The sequence below is a fragment of the Canis lupus genome, chromosome 12, assembly GCF_011100685.1.
Source record: "Canis lupus familiaris isolate Mischka breed German Shepherd chromosome 12, alternate assembly UU_Cfam_GSD_1.0, whole genome shotgun sequence".
Taxonomy (NCBI): Eukaryota; Metazoa; Chordata; class Mammalia; order Carnivora; family Canidae; genus Canis; species Canis lupus.
Genome location: NC_049233.1, coordinates 36,041,934 through 36,056,265, shown reverse-complemented (window position 1 = coordinate 36,056,265; position 14,332 = coordinate 36,041,934). Strand labels below are relative to the sequence as shown.

The window sequence follows — 14,332 nt, the reverse complement described above, 5'->3', positions numbered from 1 at the left end:
ACCAAATAGCAGAGTTTATTTATTTTTTTTTTAATTTTTTTTTATTTATTTATGATAGTCATCACAGAGAGAGAGAGAGAGAGAGAGAGAGAGAGAGAGAGAGAGGCAGAGACATAAGCAGGCTCCATGCACCGGGAGCCCGACGTGGGATTCGATCCCTGGTCTCCAGGATCGCGCCCTGGGCCAAAGGCAGGTGCTAAACCGCTGCGCCACCCAGGGATCCCCAGATAGCAGAGTTTAACTGTGAACTCAATCTGACAGAGGAAGGAAAGAGAGAGGAAGGCAAGAGAGAGAGGAGAGGAGGAGAGGGGACACTAGGGCTGGAGAGGAGAGGAAAAAGAAGAAAAGAAAGCTTTCAGGACCCACCATCACTACAGGAAACATCTCTGTGAGAAGGACCAGCTTCTAAAGAGAGGACCATGTGTCTCCAAGCCCCTAAGTCACGTCAACAACTGCAGTTCCAAGTATGAGTTATTGTAAAACCAGAGAGATGAGATCATGCAGATGAGATCAGTGCTTATGGAAATTACCCCTCAGGTGGCTGACCTCCAACAGTCCCCATTTTAATATCAACAACTCGCACCATTCCTCTACAGTGCAGCCAGCCCAGAGGAGGCGGAGGACTCGCAGACAATCTCCAATTGCAGAGTGCATTTCTTGAGCTGGCTTAGATGACACTGAGACTCCAAACTTCCAGCTCTGCTCCCATAGCAGAACAAAGGAAAGAATCAGAACCTAGAGAGAGGAACTAATATGACTCTTCTAGTAGGAATATCCTGTGAAGTTTCCTTCCTCACCTTAAATCAGCCATGCATCCTTAGAGAATCCTCAACTGCTTCCCTTGCAAATCAACCATGCCACAAGCAGTAAAGGACATTGTTGACTCAGCTGTGATGTTCACTATTAATACAATTCAACATTCAAGCATAGTCACCTCAGTTGGAGACTTTTCGTAATAGATGAAAAAGGCAAAAATATGGTTTTCTCCAAAAGCTTATGAGGAAATAAGAGAATTGCCCCAAGGTCATAGTTTCAAGAATAGCTCTTGAGTTAGAAAGCAATAGTAAATAGGAATTAACAGACACTTCTTTATATTAGAATACAGAAGAAGTCAAGAGGGTGATAGGATAATGAACATGAACTATTGTTTATAAAGGGTCAGATAAGCTACACACTTACTGGGTTACGAATTTTCTTTGGAATAGCCATAAATGTAAAATATTTACAATTTATCATAATAAAGATGAAAATACTGTTCATAGAAATATATAGAAAAAAAGATAATTTCACTTGGTATACCTCAAGTATCAAAATTACATATAAATAAAAGAAGTAAAATCAGCTCATTGTGACTCTGTCACTCACTTCCTCTGGTAAAAAGCTGATAAAAATATTTTCTGTGCTAAGAGAAAAGTAATCATCATCAATGTCCTTACTCTGTATGATATGGAATATGGGAAATAAGAACTTCCCTGGGTTTTTAGGTTTTCAGCAATTTCACTATTGCCTGTAGCCATTCTTGCAAGGACCAGAGCAGCATCAGAATTCTAAGACCTATTTTTCCTGTTTTTTATTTCAATGGAAAAAATATATATAATGTATTCAACTAGGCTTGGTCTGAGTCTCATTTGAAAAATGGAGCCCCGGGTTCCATTTTTAAATATTTGAGGAAAACAAGTGATTTAAATCTCTAATTAACAGGATTTCCAGTCTTTACCCAAAACAGTTTTCAATTTACAATTCTATTTTTCTTTTTGACAGCAAAAGAAACTTCATTCAATGATGTAGCTGTTGTTTTGACCAAAAAAACAATGGGTTAGGTTACAAGGCTCCTGGGCCAAGCATGATTTAAGTAAAACAATGCGCTGTTCATAAATGACATTTAAATAATATAATCATGACTCATGCCAAAGCCACTTTAATTTCTTAAAAAATAAAAACAACTACAGTATATTTAGAGGACTTTGGCAAATGTGATGGCAAGAGAAAAAACAAAGTCTCTGAAATGAGACACTGATTTCATAATGAAAATCATTATACCAAGAAGCTATTGTCCACAACTTTGAAATACAATTCAGTTCAGCATGTGAAATGATGTATTTGGGGAAGCTCCATTGTGTCGGTTGCCATCAATCACTTCACCAGCTCAAAAGGTGAGCTGAAGCCACTGGCTCCATTTCTTAGCTTATAAGAACATGCCAAGGCCAGGTAAACCTTTAATGTTTGGAAACAATTGCTGCATTGTGGAAGTACTTAAGAGATGTTGTGGGCCCAATCTCTGCATTAGGATAAGGAACCTAAGGCCCAAAGAAATTAATATTGACAGTAACTCATTCATCCAGTCTGTATTTATGGTGGTGCTTATGTAGTGATACAATAGTGCAAAGATTAAACATAGTCTCCACTGTCATGGAGCTTACATTCTATGCAGGAGACACACAGATAATAGGCAAAAGAAATCATTTTAAATAATGTTGAGTGTGGTGAAGAAAATGAAATGAAGTTATATAAATAAGAGCTCCTAAATGCAAAGGGAAGGCCACTCCAAGGGAAACACTACCTAAATGACGAGAAGGAGCCAGCCATGGGAGGATTCCAGGAGAAGGAAGAGCAAGCTTAAAGCCCTGAAGCACCATGGAGCAGGGAGGGCTCCAGATGGAGACGAGGGGTTGCCAAGATGGGGCAGCCTCAGATTCACCACCAGAGAACCCATTAGAGAATTTTAAGCAAGGAAGTGATATGACTTTAACATTTTCAAAAGATCCCTTTTATTATATGTGGAACCTGTATTGAAGGACATAGAAGCAAAGAGATTTTCTAAAAGGAAGCCACTGGCATTGTCCAGGTGAGCACTGATGCTGTCTGAGTGGAAGGATTTGCCGTGGGATGGAGAGAGCGGAAGAACTTCACATTTGGTTTTTAGGCAGCTGGACAGGGTTTACTTGCTGACTATGAACCCTAACTCCCCAGTCAGATGCAACCAACTGTATACTACAGCTAACAATTATTGGGCACTGACTATGTTAAAGTGCTAAAATATCTTATTTAATCTTCAAAACAGCCCCCATGAAGTGGGTACTTTATTATCCCTATCTTACAGGTGGGAAAACCAGCGTAGGCGGCAGGATTCCGAGCCCTGGTGTGACAGCCTCCACAGCTGGCGCCGTAACCAGTGAACCCTCCTGTCCCCAAGGTGGAGCTTGCCTCCTTCACAGCAGTAGCGTTGTTTATGGCTATGGTACCTTGGAAAACTACGTGGCCTTTAGAGAATGATGTTTTCTCTGCCCTCTGGCCCTCTGCACCTTCTAACAACCAGCAAGTGTGAGGAAGGGAGAAGCATCAAGGAAAAGCAGCCACCCAAAGGGTGGCTTTGAAATAACTGCAGGTTGGCCCTCTTAACCTGGCTGGGGCTGGCCTGAGGGACCAGCACTCCTTTCGGAAAACCAACAGATACCAAGGATTTGGGGAGTTCATTTTTTAGGACCTCTGCTAACCCAGAGCAAGGTATCTAAAGCACAACTGAAATTATCTTTAAGGGATGATTTTATCATTTTATCATTCCTTAAATGGTTCAAACTATAAAACTGATCCTCTTTTTTTAAAGCATTAATATTTGACTAGCTAACATTACCATCCATAAAGCATATAAAATATGGAATTATGTGGCATTTTCAACAATATTTTATCTTATTTTATTAAATTATCCCAAAGAATGTGTATCAGACTATAAATCAACAGTCTAGTCCCTATGTACCTACTTCTACATGAAGCCAGTCACACTGCATTCTGAATATAAGATAGAATTTTGTTTACAAAAGGTACAGCGTTAAATTATGACAATCCCAAATACTTTTCCATCTCCTTAAATATGTGTTATGGCACATAACCATTATGGCATGGTTATAAACATAACCATTATGGTAACCATTATGGCAATGTGTAAAATCTCATTTTTCTGCTTAGCACGGCACACACTGTACCACAGACAGCACTTGGTACCACGTCTTAAACCTAATTATAATAGAATTTGAAAAAAAGCAGCTCTTGTATTTACATGTTTAAATATGACTGATTCACAAATATATGTATGAAGGAGGATGATTTTAAATGGGCAGCTCTGTATGGAAAGTACCAATTGCTAAATCTTCGAGAATTTCCTGAAGACCTAACCACATCCCAGGCCTATGGGCCTGGCTCTAATCTGAGTGGAAAATACACCACTATCTCCTTCATCACAGCAGTACTCAGTTCATACCCAACTCTGATTCCAAGCCCTGGTCTCCCTGTTTGTCCTCTCATGCAGCACATGGTTTCTGACTCACAACCCCCTTCCTCCCTCTCAGCCCTGGTCTGTACCAGCCTACCCCAGGGAGAGTTTTGGATACCAACCAGCTCATCCTCCAGGATCTCACATTTCATAGCTTACTCTGGTCTAACTGGACACTGCAGATTCTAACCTTTGCTGTCTCCTTCCCTATAGGAGCCTATGTAATGTCCTTACTATTGTATCAGAAGCCTCCTGAGACCTCTTGCACATTAGCCACACTCAAACATCTTGGCCAATTCCTAGACCTTTTCCATCCAAGCTTATGGTTTTTAAAAACCTAAAAATGTTGCCAAGTAAACTTATCTCATATCAATCTGAGGAAGAACACATATTCCAACACCATATCACCTGGAAATAATCATTGGTAAGTTATATACCCTCTGTGCCTCAGTTTCCTCACCTGTAAAATGGAAATAATATCAGTATGTATACCTCCTAGGGTTTTTGTAAGAATTAAATGAAAACATAGGGCACCTTGGTGGCACAATCCATTAAGCATCCAACTCTTGCAGCTCAGGTCATAATCCCAGAGTCATGAGACAGAGCCTCACATCCAGCTCTGTGATCAATGCAGAGTCCGCTTAAGATTCTACCTCCCTTTCCCTCTGCCCCTTTCCCCACCCTTACACATGCCAGAGCGTGCACATGCATATTCTTTCTCTCTCTCTCACACACTCTCTCTCTCTCTTTCTCTCTCTGTCAAACAAATAAGTAATCTCAAGGTAAAAAAAAGAATTAAATGAAAACATTTGTAAAGCCTTTAACAGGGTTGGTTATTACCATTTAATACATAAAATTTAATACATAAAATTTAGTTTAGGATAAATAAGTTCCTACATAATGAGGGAACCTGGAAGAAAAGCTCACATCAAAATATGTCTTTAAGCTTTCTAATTCGTAACTGTGGAGAAGTTAGTAAAATCACTAACAGCTTGCCTCTATTTGCATTTAATCCATTCCTTCCAAAAAACAAAAACAAAACACTTAGGAGTTGGGATTTTTAGATTACACTGAACAAAGATTTTTTTAGCATTTTGCATAAACCATTCTAATCCTCATAAATTTGATGGGCAGCAGGTAGCCCAAATTATGTAGACAAATAAACTCAACCACACAGAGATTTTGCTAGAAGTCCCCTAACATGGAAATGCAAAACCTAGATCATAATTTTGGGTAGCTGGCTTCTGGAGTATTTGAGGAAATCAAATATACATTATTATTAGTAGTAATAGTATTAGAAACATTTTTGTTTTTGTCTAAGGATGGACATTAAGTGCATGGACTCTGGGGCCAGGCAGTGAGTTCAAATCCCAGCTCTACTACTCACTTGCTAATAAGTTAATTAACTTTTCTGTGTCTCAGTTTCCTCTTCTGTAAAAACAAGAGGACAATACTAACACTGTGAGCATTAAATGAGACATTAATTACAAAGTGCTTAAAACACTGCCTGACACATATAAGTGCTCAGCTAATAGTAACTGTTGCTATTTGCAAGTTGCAGACACAAAGCATTTGGTATGCGTGAACAATATCTGCCTCTCAAGAACTCAGGGGACAGTAATCACGAGTCTGACATCTGAGAGATGAGCAGGGCCTCCTCATATAAACTATGCCCTCCTACTCCCACCTACCTGACATTTTAAACGCACTGAGAAGGTGCCTGCCCCATGGCACCACATGTGTGTATGTACAGACTGTCTTCACTGAACAAAGAATTCCTTGAGAAGAAAGGCCCTGACCTGTTTCCTCAGTGGCGGAGCTGACACTGGCACCAGCAGATACTCCATAAATGTGTGATGAATAAATGAACACTCAGTCCTCTAGATTTTTAAGTAGCTTTAAATTTCAGGTCCCTAATTAAAATACAAACCCTTCTAGACACTAATTCCTTAACGTGTTAGCAGCAATTAGTGACAATTAGCTGCAGGAAGAATGGTGACAGTTTCCCACTGCTTCTAGCACATTTCAACACCATCTAGTTCTACAATCACACAGCAAAGACAAATCAGTCTATACTGAAATACAGTCTAGAGTGGATTCTGCCTAAAAAAAAGAAATAAAGAAATTTACAAATAAAAGTACATTTCTAAAATGCTTACCTTGCCTCATAAATGAAAGGGCTTTTTCTTTTAAGTTTTCTGTCAGTTGTCTCTTTTTAGTTAGGTAATCCAAAACATAAATATTGGGAGCAAAATTTATCATGTTCTGTTCACCACAGCCATAAGGCATCCGAATCAATGAGGCTAAGCCATTGATGGAAGAACCAAGGATATCTCCTGAAAGCACAAGACATTCAATACATTCAGCAAATACTCAGTAATTGTAGCTCCTGGTGGCAAAGAAACTTCTGCTGAGTACAGAAGGCATGTGACACTGAAGCAAACCTGAAACAGGGTACAGACTTTATATCAAGCTTTTAGGGAGACTGGTCAAGTAACTGATTACACAGTGGCACCAAACTTGTAGATTATGTGACAAATCAGACTTCTAGTTCATTTAAAGATGTGGCATATGCCAGGCAAAAAAGAAGTTTAAAAAATCATTCTTGAACAAAAATATCAGGAACTGACCATCAGGAAACCATCATTTTTATATAAGAAAGAAATGTTTTATTAGTAGTATTCTTCACATAACTAGAACTTCACTCTGATTTCTTACTAACACACTACAAACACTTGAGAAATTATTTAAGAGTAAAGATTATAATATTTTTCAATGTGTTCTCTTTAATAAAAACAAAGTAGAATTAACATGTAAATGTATTTCAATGAATCTCAGAATCAAAACAGATAAGGGATATTCTTCAAAGTTAGTAATATAAAATTAACAAAATGCCTGCTTAAAAGACACCTCTACCTACATTCTAACACCATGACTTAGGGAAATAAGTAAAAAATTTAGAAATACAGAGGCTGAGTTCCAATTCTTACCCCACTGTGAGGGGTATCTGGATGGCTCAGTCAGTTAAATGTCTGCCTTTGGCTCAAGTCATGATCCTGAGGTCCTGAGATCAAGCCTCACATCAGGTACCCCCTCCCCTGCTCAGCAGTAAGCTTGCTTCTCCCTCTGCCTGATGCTCCCTGCTTGTGCTCTCTTCCTGTCAAATAAATAAATAAAATCTTAAAAAAAAAATTCCGACCCCACTGTGGCTAAGTTGTATGGAGAACACTCTTCCATCTAGTTTATTTTAGAAATTTACCCATTTCAAGTCCAAAAACTTAGTGATAACCTAATCCTTAAAAAAAGAATCTAAAAAGAGAGGAAGACCTCTTTTAAATGAATAGGCTGCAGCCATGCTGGCATTTGATGTCTTAAACTTAAGATGTTAACACAAAAAAAAATTAATAGAGGTTATATTGTTATCATTCATGTTTTTATGGTTTTTAACATTCAAAGTGAACATAAACTTATAGTCTCAAAATTCAAAAAAGCAAACTAATATTCACACTAAAATTCTGGGCTACCAAAATAGATTTTTTTAAAAATAAATAACCAAATAAAAATACAACTTGAAAAATCATTCTTTGCATCAAGCTTAAAAATCAAACCTCAAGAGTATTTCAATAACTAAAGATAGACTCATTCCAATGTAAAGAATGGTGGTATGCATTTGAAACTGAAAAGTACCTTCCCTTTGTGTGTATGTGTACGGCATCCCCCCATGTGTGTGCTGCACCTCCCCACATCCCAACACTATGGGAGAATTTATTCACCTAGGTAGAGAGCTTGTTTAATTCTTCTTAAGAATTATGCCTAAGATTCTCAAAAAGTACTCTATAAGGGATTAGTTGGTTGAGTTATAATGGAAAGTATTAGATCAGATGGGGTGTAAAAGAACCTCTGAAAAAGTGCCTTAGGTCCTGAAATCTTGAAGACCTAACAAACTATTTAGATTCATTAATCTTCATTAATCTAAACATTTCCTTCAGTTATTTGTGAAGTGCAACCAGATAAATAGTTTATGTGGAAGCTATGTTTAACAGCTGATGTAATAATACTTTCAGGTTGCCAGAAGGTGACCAGGACAGGGTGAAATCAGTAGGTTGTTTACATCCTGCTGTAAAGGTTATCTGCCTCCTGCACAGAGAACAGCTTTAGGCAATAGTGCTCAATTTCTAGTTAGAAGCACTTGTGAAACCTTTTCAAAATATACATAGCCCGTGAAATTCTGATTGTGTGGGTTGAAAGTAGAGCTTGCGTTTTTACAAAACTCCATAAAAGATTCTGATATGTACCAGTGGCTGAAAATCACAGAAGCCAGAAGCTCCACTCTTAGAAATAATCCCACCCTCCAGCCACATTATGGTGGGTGCTGCTACCCAAACAGTGTTCTATACACCAGAAGCATCAGCATCAAGTGGGAGCTGGTTAGAAATGCATAATCTAAAGCCCCACCCCAAGCCTAATAAACCAACATCTTCCTTTAAACAAGATCCCTGCATGATTCATATGCACACTGCAATTAAGAACTAGCCTAGGACACATATCTGCTCGTCTTTCTATTGTTCTCAGCAGCTGGTATCAACTAAAAACTTTTGCAACCTCTTTTCTTATGACTAAATTAAAAAACACACCTAAACATAGATAAAATATGTACATTATATTGTCATATACAAATTAACCAGTAGTGATGGTGATAAGACTGTATTCTTACCAACTGCAGTGATCTGAACTCGTTCACTACCACTCACTGTGTTGGGAGGAAATGAGAAACTCAAAGTTTTCAGGGGAGTTTGTAACTTGTTGTCAGTCAAGTCTAACAAGATGGATTGTGAATACGATTTTTCTATTCCTTCAGCCTGTTGGAAAAAAGTAACACAATTAACATCATCTTCACTCATCTGTTTAGAGAACTTTATATAAATAAGATAAACGTCTTGCCTGTTGTATCTGCAGTATGTGTACAATTGAAAAAATACATACTGTTTTTTATTCCTGCTCCAAATCTGTTACTAAACGCTTACTTTCTAGTTAAAGTAGACAAAACATTTCATGAAATGGTAATTGGAATGGCAAAGGATAAGATGAAAAGGTGATGAGAAAAACCCTCTGAAGTAAATCCTATTATTATCCAAAGAGAGATTATACACCTTGTTCTAAATCACATTTGACAGAGCTGGGATTTGAACCTAGGGCTGTCACATCGGAACACAAGTGCTTATCTACTAGGCTGAGTTGTCTTTTTCTGCATAATATCTTCTCCAAAATAAATCTACAAAATATTTTCCAATTATATTGAGGAATTTCAAAATTCAAAATCTACATATCCACTTGGCATGATTTACTAGGACCCCAGTGTAACACAGTTTGTAAATGCAACTGATTCCAAAAGAGATTCACTATACAGGCATACCATAAAGTTAAAGAGAATATTGGCAATTATCTCCAAAACATAATATAGATCTTTGCATACAGATGAGAAAACAATTAGACAATACCAAGTGGGTAGAGATGACCTACTAGATCTTGCCAACAAATTTAACCAAGAGAAAAACCATCTTCTATTTCCTTTTCAATTATGTATTTCCGTTTCACTTACTCAAGACTTCAAATACTTACCTTTACTAAAATCTTCTGTGTGACAGCATCAGAAGCAGTAGGTGAAATGGCTGTGACTGTGATAGGTATTTCCCCCAGATATGTTGGCCTGATTGGGAAAAGAACAGTTGCCCCATCCTCACTGGGAACCAGAATGGTCTGCTGGTGTCCTGTGACATTTATTTCATTTGAAGCCATTAGAATATCAAATTTGTCACTTTTCTCAATGATTACTTCAACCTGGAAGGAAAATTATCAAAATTTTTCTATAATAAATGCTCCTCAGAAAAGTGTTGCTTTATCCCCACGTTAAATGCTATTAAATCCATGGAGCTCAAGACTAAGGAAGATGAGACAGAGATTCAGCCAAGGATAGGATGAGAGGGTCATCAGGAAAATCTTCATTTCTCTATGCTCTCCTCCATCTCCAGATATGTGGGAACAGGGCACTGCAGTTCCACTTATTTTTTAAATTTTATTTATTTATTTATTTTATATAGAGAGAGAGCACAAGCAGGGAGAAGGGGGAGCAGACAGAGGGAGAAGCAGGCTCCCTGCTGAGCAGGGAGCCCAAAGCAGGGCTCGATCCCAGGACCCTGGGATCATGACCTGAACCAAAGGCAGATGCTTCAACCAACTGAGCCACCCAGGCACCCCAGCAGTTCCATTTCTAACATTAAATGCCCATTAACATTAAGTTCTGTCATTATGCAAAGCCTTTGAGTGGGAAGGACATGCCCAGAAAGGTTATTTCATGTCATGGTATTGCCACCAGCCTGGTTTAACTGAGTCATCCTAGGACACTGGTCCCGTTAATAAACACCTAAGACAAACAAGATGAAGTGTTATTACATCCTTCGAGAGTCTCTGCTAAATTATTCCAAGGAAAGAATGACACAGAGATGAGTACTGAAGCATATATTGGTTGTAAACTTTTGTAAAGTATGTCAAAGCTGCCAATCTTATCAAGAGCGGCATTTATGGGATGCCTGGGTGGCTCGGCAATTGAGCGCCTGCCTTCAGCTCAGGGCATGATCCTGGAGTCCTGGGGTCGAGTAGGCTCCCTGCATGGAGCCTGCTTCTCTCTCTGCCAGTGTCTCTGCCTCTGTGTGTGTGTGTGTGTGTGTGTGTGTGTATGTCTCATGAGTAAATAAAAAAGATCTTAAAAAAAAAAAAAACAGCATTTACCCAAGCCTTATACTTCATGAGTTGTTTTCCATTTCCATTTCTCATCTGTTTATCAAAATATTTTCTCTAGGAATAATAATTATTAGTCCTATTTTACAGAGGAGGAAACTACTATTAACTTATTTCCTGGTAAGTTATAGAGCAGGACATTGAATCCAGGCCTTCTGATTCCAGATCTTTTGCTCTTTACAATGTATAATTGTTAACTAAGTTAAAAAGTACAATTCAGGGGCACCTGAGTGGATCAGTTTGTTAAGTGTCTGCCTTCAGCTCAGGTCATGATCCAGAGTACTGGGATCGAGCCCCCAATGGGCTCCCCACTCAGCTGGGAGTCTGCTTTCTCTCTCTCCCTCTGCCCTTCCCCCCAACTCCTGCTCTCTCTTTCTCAAATAAATAAATAAAATCTTTTTTAAAAATTTAAGTACAATTTTAAAATACAATTTATAAAACATAGTATTTAAAGAGGTTGTGGAATTTTTATATAATGAAATTAATTACATACCCCTACTTACTCTAAGGGGAGAAAAAAATCAGTCACTTGGTTAGTACTACAATGGGCACAACACAAACGGTGGCCTAATAGGCCTGCCTTCCAGAGAACTGACTAACTAAAGGAAACATAAGACACATGACTCAAAAAACAAAGCCTTGTTTTGAATACACTGTATTCAAAATAGAGTACACTATATAAACATGGAAACAAGGCATAACAGAATGGGTGAGGAAGGGCATCCTAGTTTCAAGCCAGGTCTTGAAAGAAGTAAGTTCTTGCCAACTGCAAGGAGCACAAAATGGCAGTGAGAAGCAGCAACGCCTTCTAGATGCAGGGAAGGCTAGGAAAGGGTACAGGGAAGCAGAAAAGATAATGACCTGCCTCAGATATAGTGAGGAAATTATGCAGCTAATGTGGAAAACCTGTGCTGGAAATTAAACAGAATGTACAGACACACGCTAATACTATCCTTAGACATGAATAAGTAGAAGAAATCACTGACAAAGTATATTTATTTCCAGCCTCTCAGAAATGTATAAAATGCTTAGATTCCCAGATACCCAAACATTAACAATCCAATCCCTGTGTGTTTTCTCCATTTTTTTCCTGAAGTGTGAATTAACAAAACATTTAATATATTACCTCAGTGGCATCTTTCAAATAATTGAATATGGTTACTTCCAAAGCAAACTCTTCACCTCTGATAATAGAGTAAGGAAGATTCAAAAAAATGAAAAACGGTTGGAAGGCTTGTAGCTGGAAAAGACAAACAAATATATATTTTATTCAAATCAAAATGCTTCACATTCATGCAATTAAAAGCAAATCTCACAAAACCTGTGAAGCTTGTAATTCCACATAGAAATGTCCACTTGCCTACCAACAAAAAACAAACAGCAACTTATCCCAAATCAATGATGATAAATTGATAGGATGCTATTTAATAGAGTAATTACTACACTTTATAAATGCCTACTAGGACCCAGGGACTTTATTTTTTTATCATTTTATTTTATTTTCATCATGATAAGTATACTCTTTAACCCCCCTCTTTAATCTCCTCTCTGGTCACCATCTGTTTGTTCATAGTTCAATCTGTTTCTCAGTTACCTCTTTTTTTCCTTTGTTCATTTGTTTTGTTTCTTACATTCCACAAATAAGATCATATCGTATTTGTCTTTCTCTGACTGACTTATTTGACTTAGCATTATACTCTCTAGCTCTATCCATGTTGTTGCAAATGGCAAGCTTTCATGCTTTTTATGGCTAATATTCCATCATATATTTATAACACATCTCCTTTATCCATTCATCTATCTGTGGACACTTGGGCTGCTTCTATAATTTGACTGTTGTAAATAATGCTGCAATAAACAGATGGTGCATGTATCCCTTTGAATTAGTGTTTTTGTTTTTTGAGAGTTAAATACCCAGTAGTGTGATTCCTAGATCATGGAGTGGTTTTATTTTTAGTCTTTTGAGGAACCTCCATGTTGTTTTCCAGAGTGGCTACACCACTTTGCATTCCTACCAACAGTACAAGGGGTTCTTTTTTCTCCACATCCTTGCCAACACCTGTTGTGTCTTGTGTTGTTGATTTTAACTATTCTGACAGGTGTGAGATGATATCTCATTGCACCTTTGATTTGCATTTCCCTGATAATCAGTGATGTTGAGCATCTTTTCATGTATCTGTTGGCCATCTGTATGTTTTCTGGGGAGAAACATCTGTTCATGTCTTCCGTCCATTTTAATCGGATTATTTGGTTTGGGAGTATTGAGTTTATCAGTTCTTTATATATTTTGGATACTAATCCTTTATCAGATATGTCATTTGCAAATATCTTCTCCCATTCATTGGGTTGTCTTTTAGTTTTGTTTTTTCCTTCACTGTCCAGAAATTTTTACTTTGATGTAGTCCCAATAGTTTATAGGTACTTTACACAAATTATTTCATTTAATCCTTACAACTTTTATGAGGCAGGATCTATGCTCATATTTTACAGAAAAGAAATCAGAAGCTCAGAGATCTCTGTAACTAGTACAAGATTACATCACTAGTGAATGAAGGAGCCAGAAATGGATCCCAGCATGTCTGATGCCAAAGCCCAGCTCCTCACCTACTATGCTATAATGACTCCACCAATCTGCTTTAAAAGCCACTGGCCAAGTCAAACAGCTCTTGTTTTAGACTCACGGAGAAAGTCTAAGTGATGTTCTGCTTACTACCTTCTAACATATATAGGCACATGTACTTTCTCCCTGGTGACCCAATTCTGATATTGTTGGCCAAATCCTACAGGGGCAGCTAAACCCCTACCCTGCCTCTGAAAATAAATCTTGATTAGTTTAGGCCAATGGTTGTCACTGGCAGCAGTAGTTCCCTCTAGAGGTTTACTCAGACATTTGTGGAAGTGTCTTAGAATGTTACAATGATTGAAAGGTACGATTGACACATAGTGGGTGAAAGTCTGAAATGCTCAGGACCGTCCCAGACAATGAAGAATTGTCCCACATCTCTCATGATTAAATGCCTCTTCAGACATTCACATAAAGTACTTACTTATGATGACCTGAACTTACAACCTAATTCGAACTTATATATAAACCCAAAGCATTTTTCAACACACACTGAATTTTTCATAAATACAACTATTTTGTAAATCAACAGAAGAGTGCATATTTTTGTGTTTATAACATTACCAAAAGTGGTTCATGGTTTCAAAGACTGACATCACTACAAGCAGTATCAGTCAAGGTTTTTGAGTTGCTAAAACAACACATGT

The 14,332-nt window shown here is 38.0% G+C and overlaps 1 protein-coding gene across 4 annotated transcripts in view; it reads right to left on the bottom strand.

Moving 5' to 3' along the window:
• CD109 (CD109 molecule) overlaps window positions 1–14,332 on the bottom strand; it is a 130,419-nt gene that overhangs the window by 28,797 nt on the left and 87,290 nt on the right. For all 4 annotated transcript variants that reach the window (XR_005367920.1, XM_038554538.1, XM_038554537.1 and 1 more), the window contains 4 exons: window positions 12,189–12,302; window positions 9,887–10,105; window positions 8,982–9,126; window positions 6,427–6,603 (listed from right to left, as the gene is read on the bottom strand). Coding sequence is in view for 3 of the 4 variants with exons in the window: in XM_038554538.1 (XP_038410466.1) it covers window positions 6,427–6,603; window positions 8,982–9,126; window positions 9,887–10,105; window positions 12,189–12,302 (655 nt within the window). In the remaining variant the exon portion in view is untranslated. The remainder of the gene's footprint in view (window positions 1–6,426; window positions 6,604–8,981; window positions 9,127–9,886; window positions 10,106–12,188; window positions 12,303–14,332) is intronic.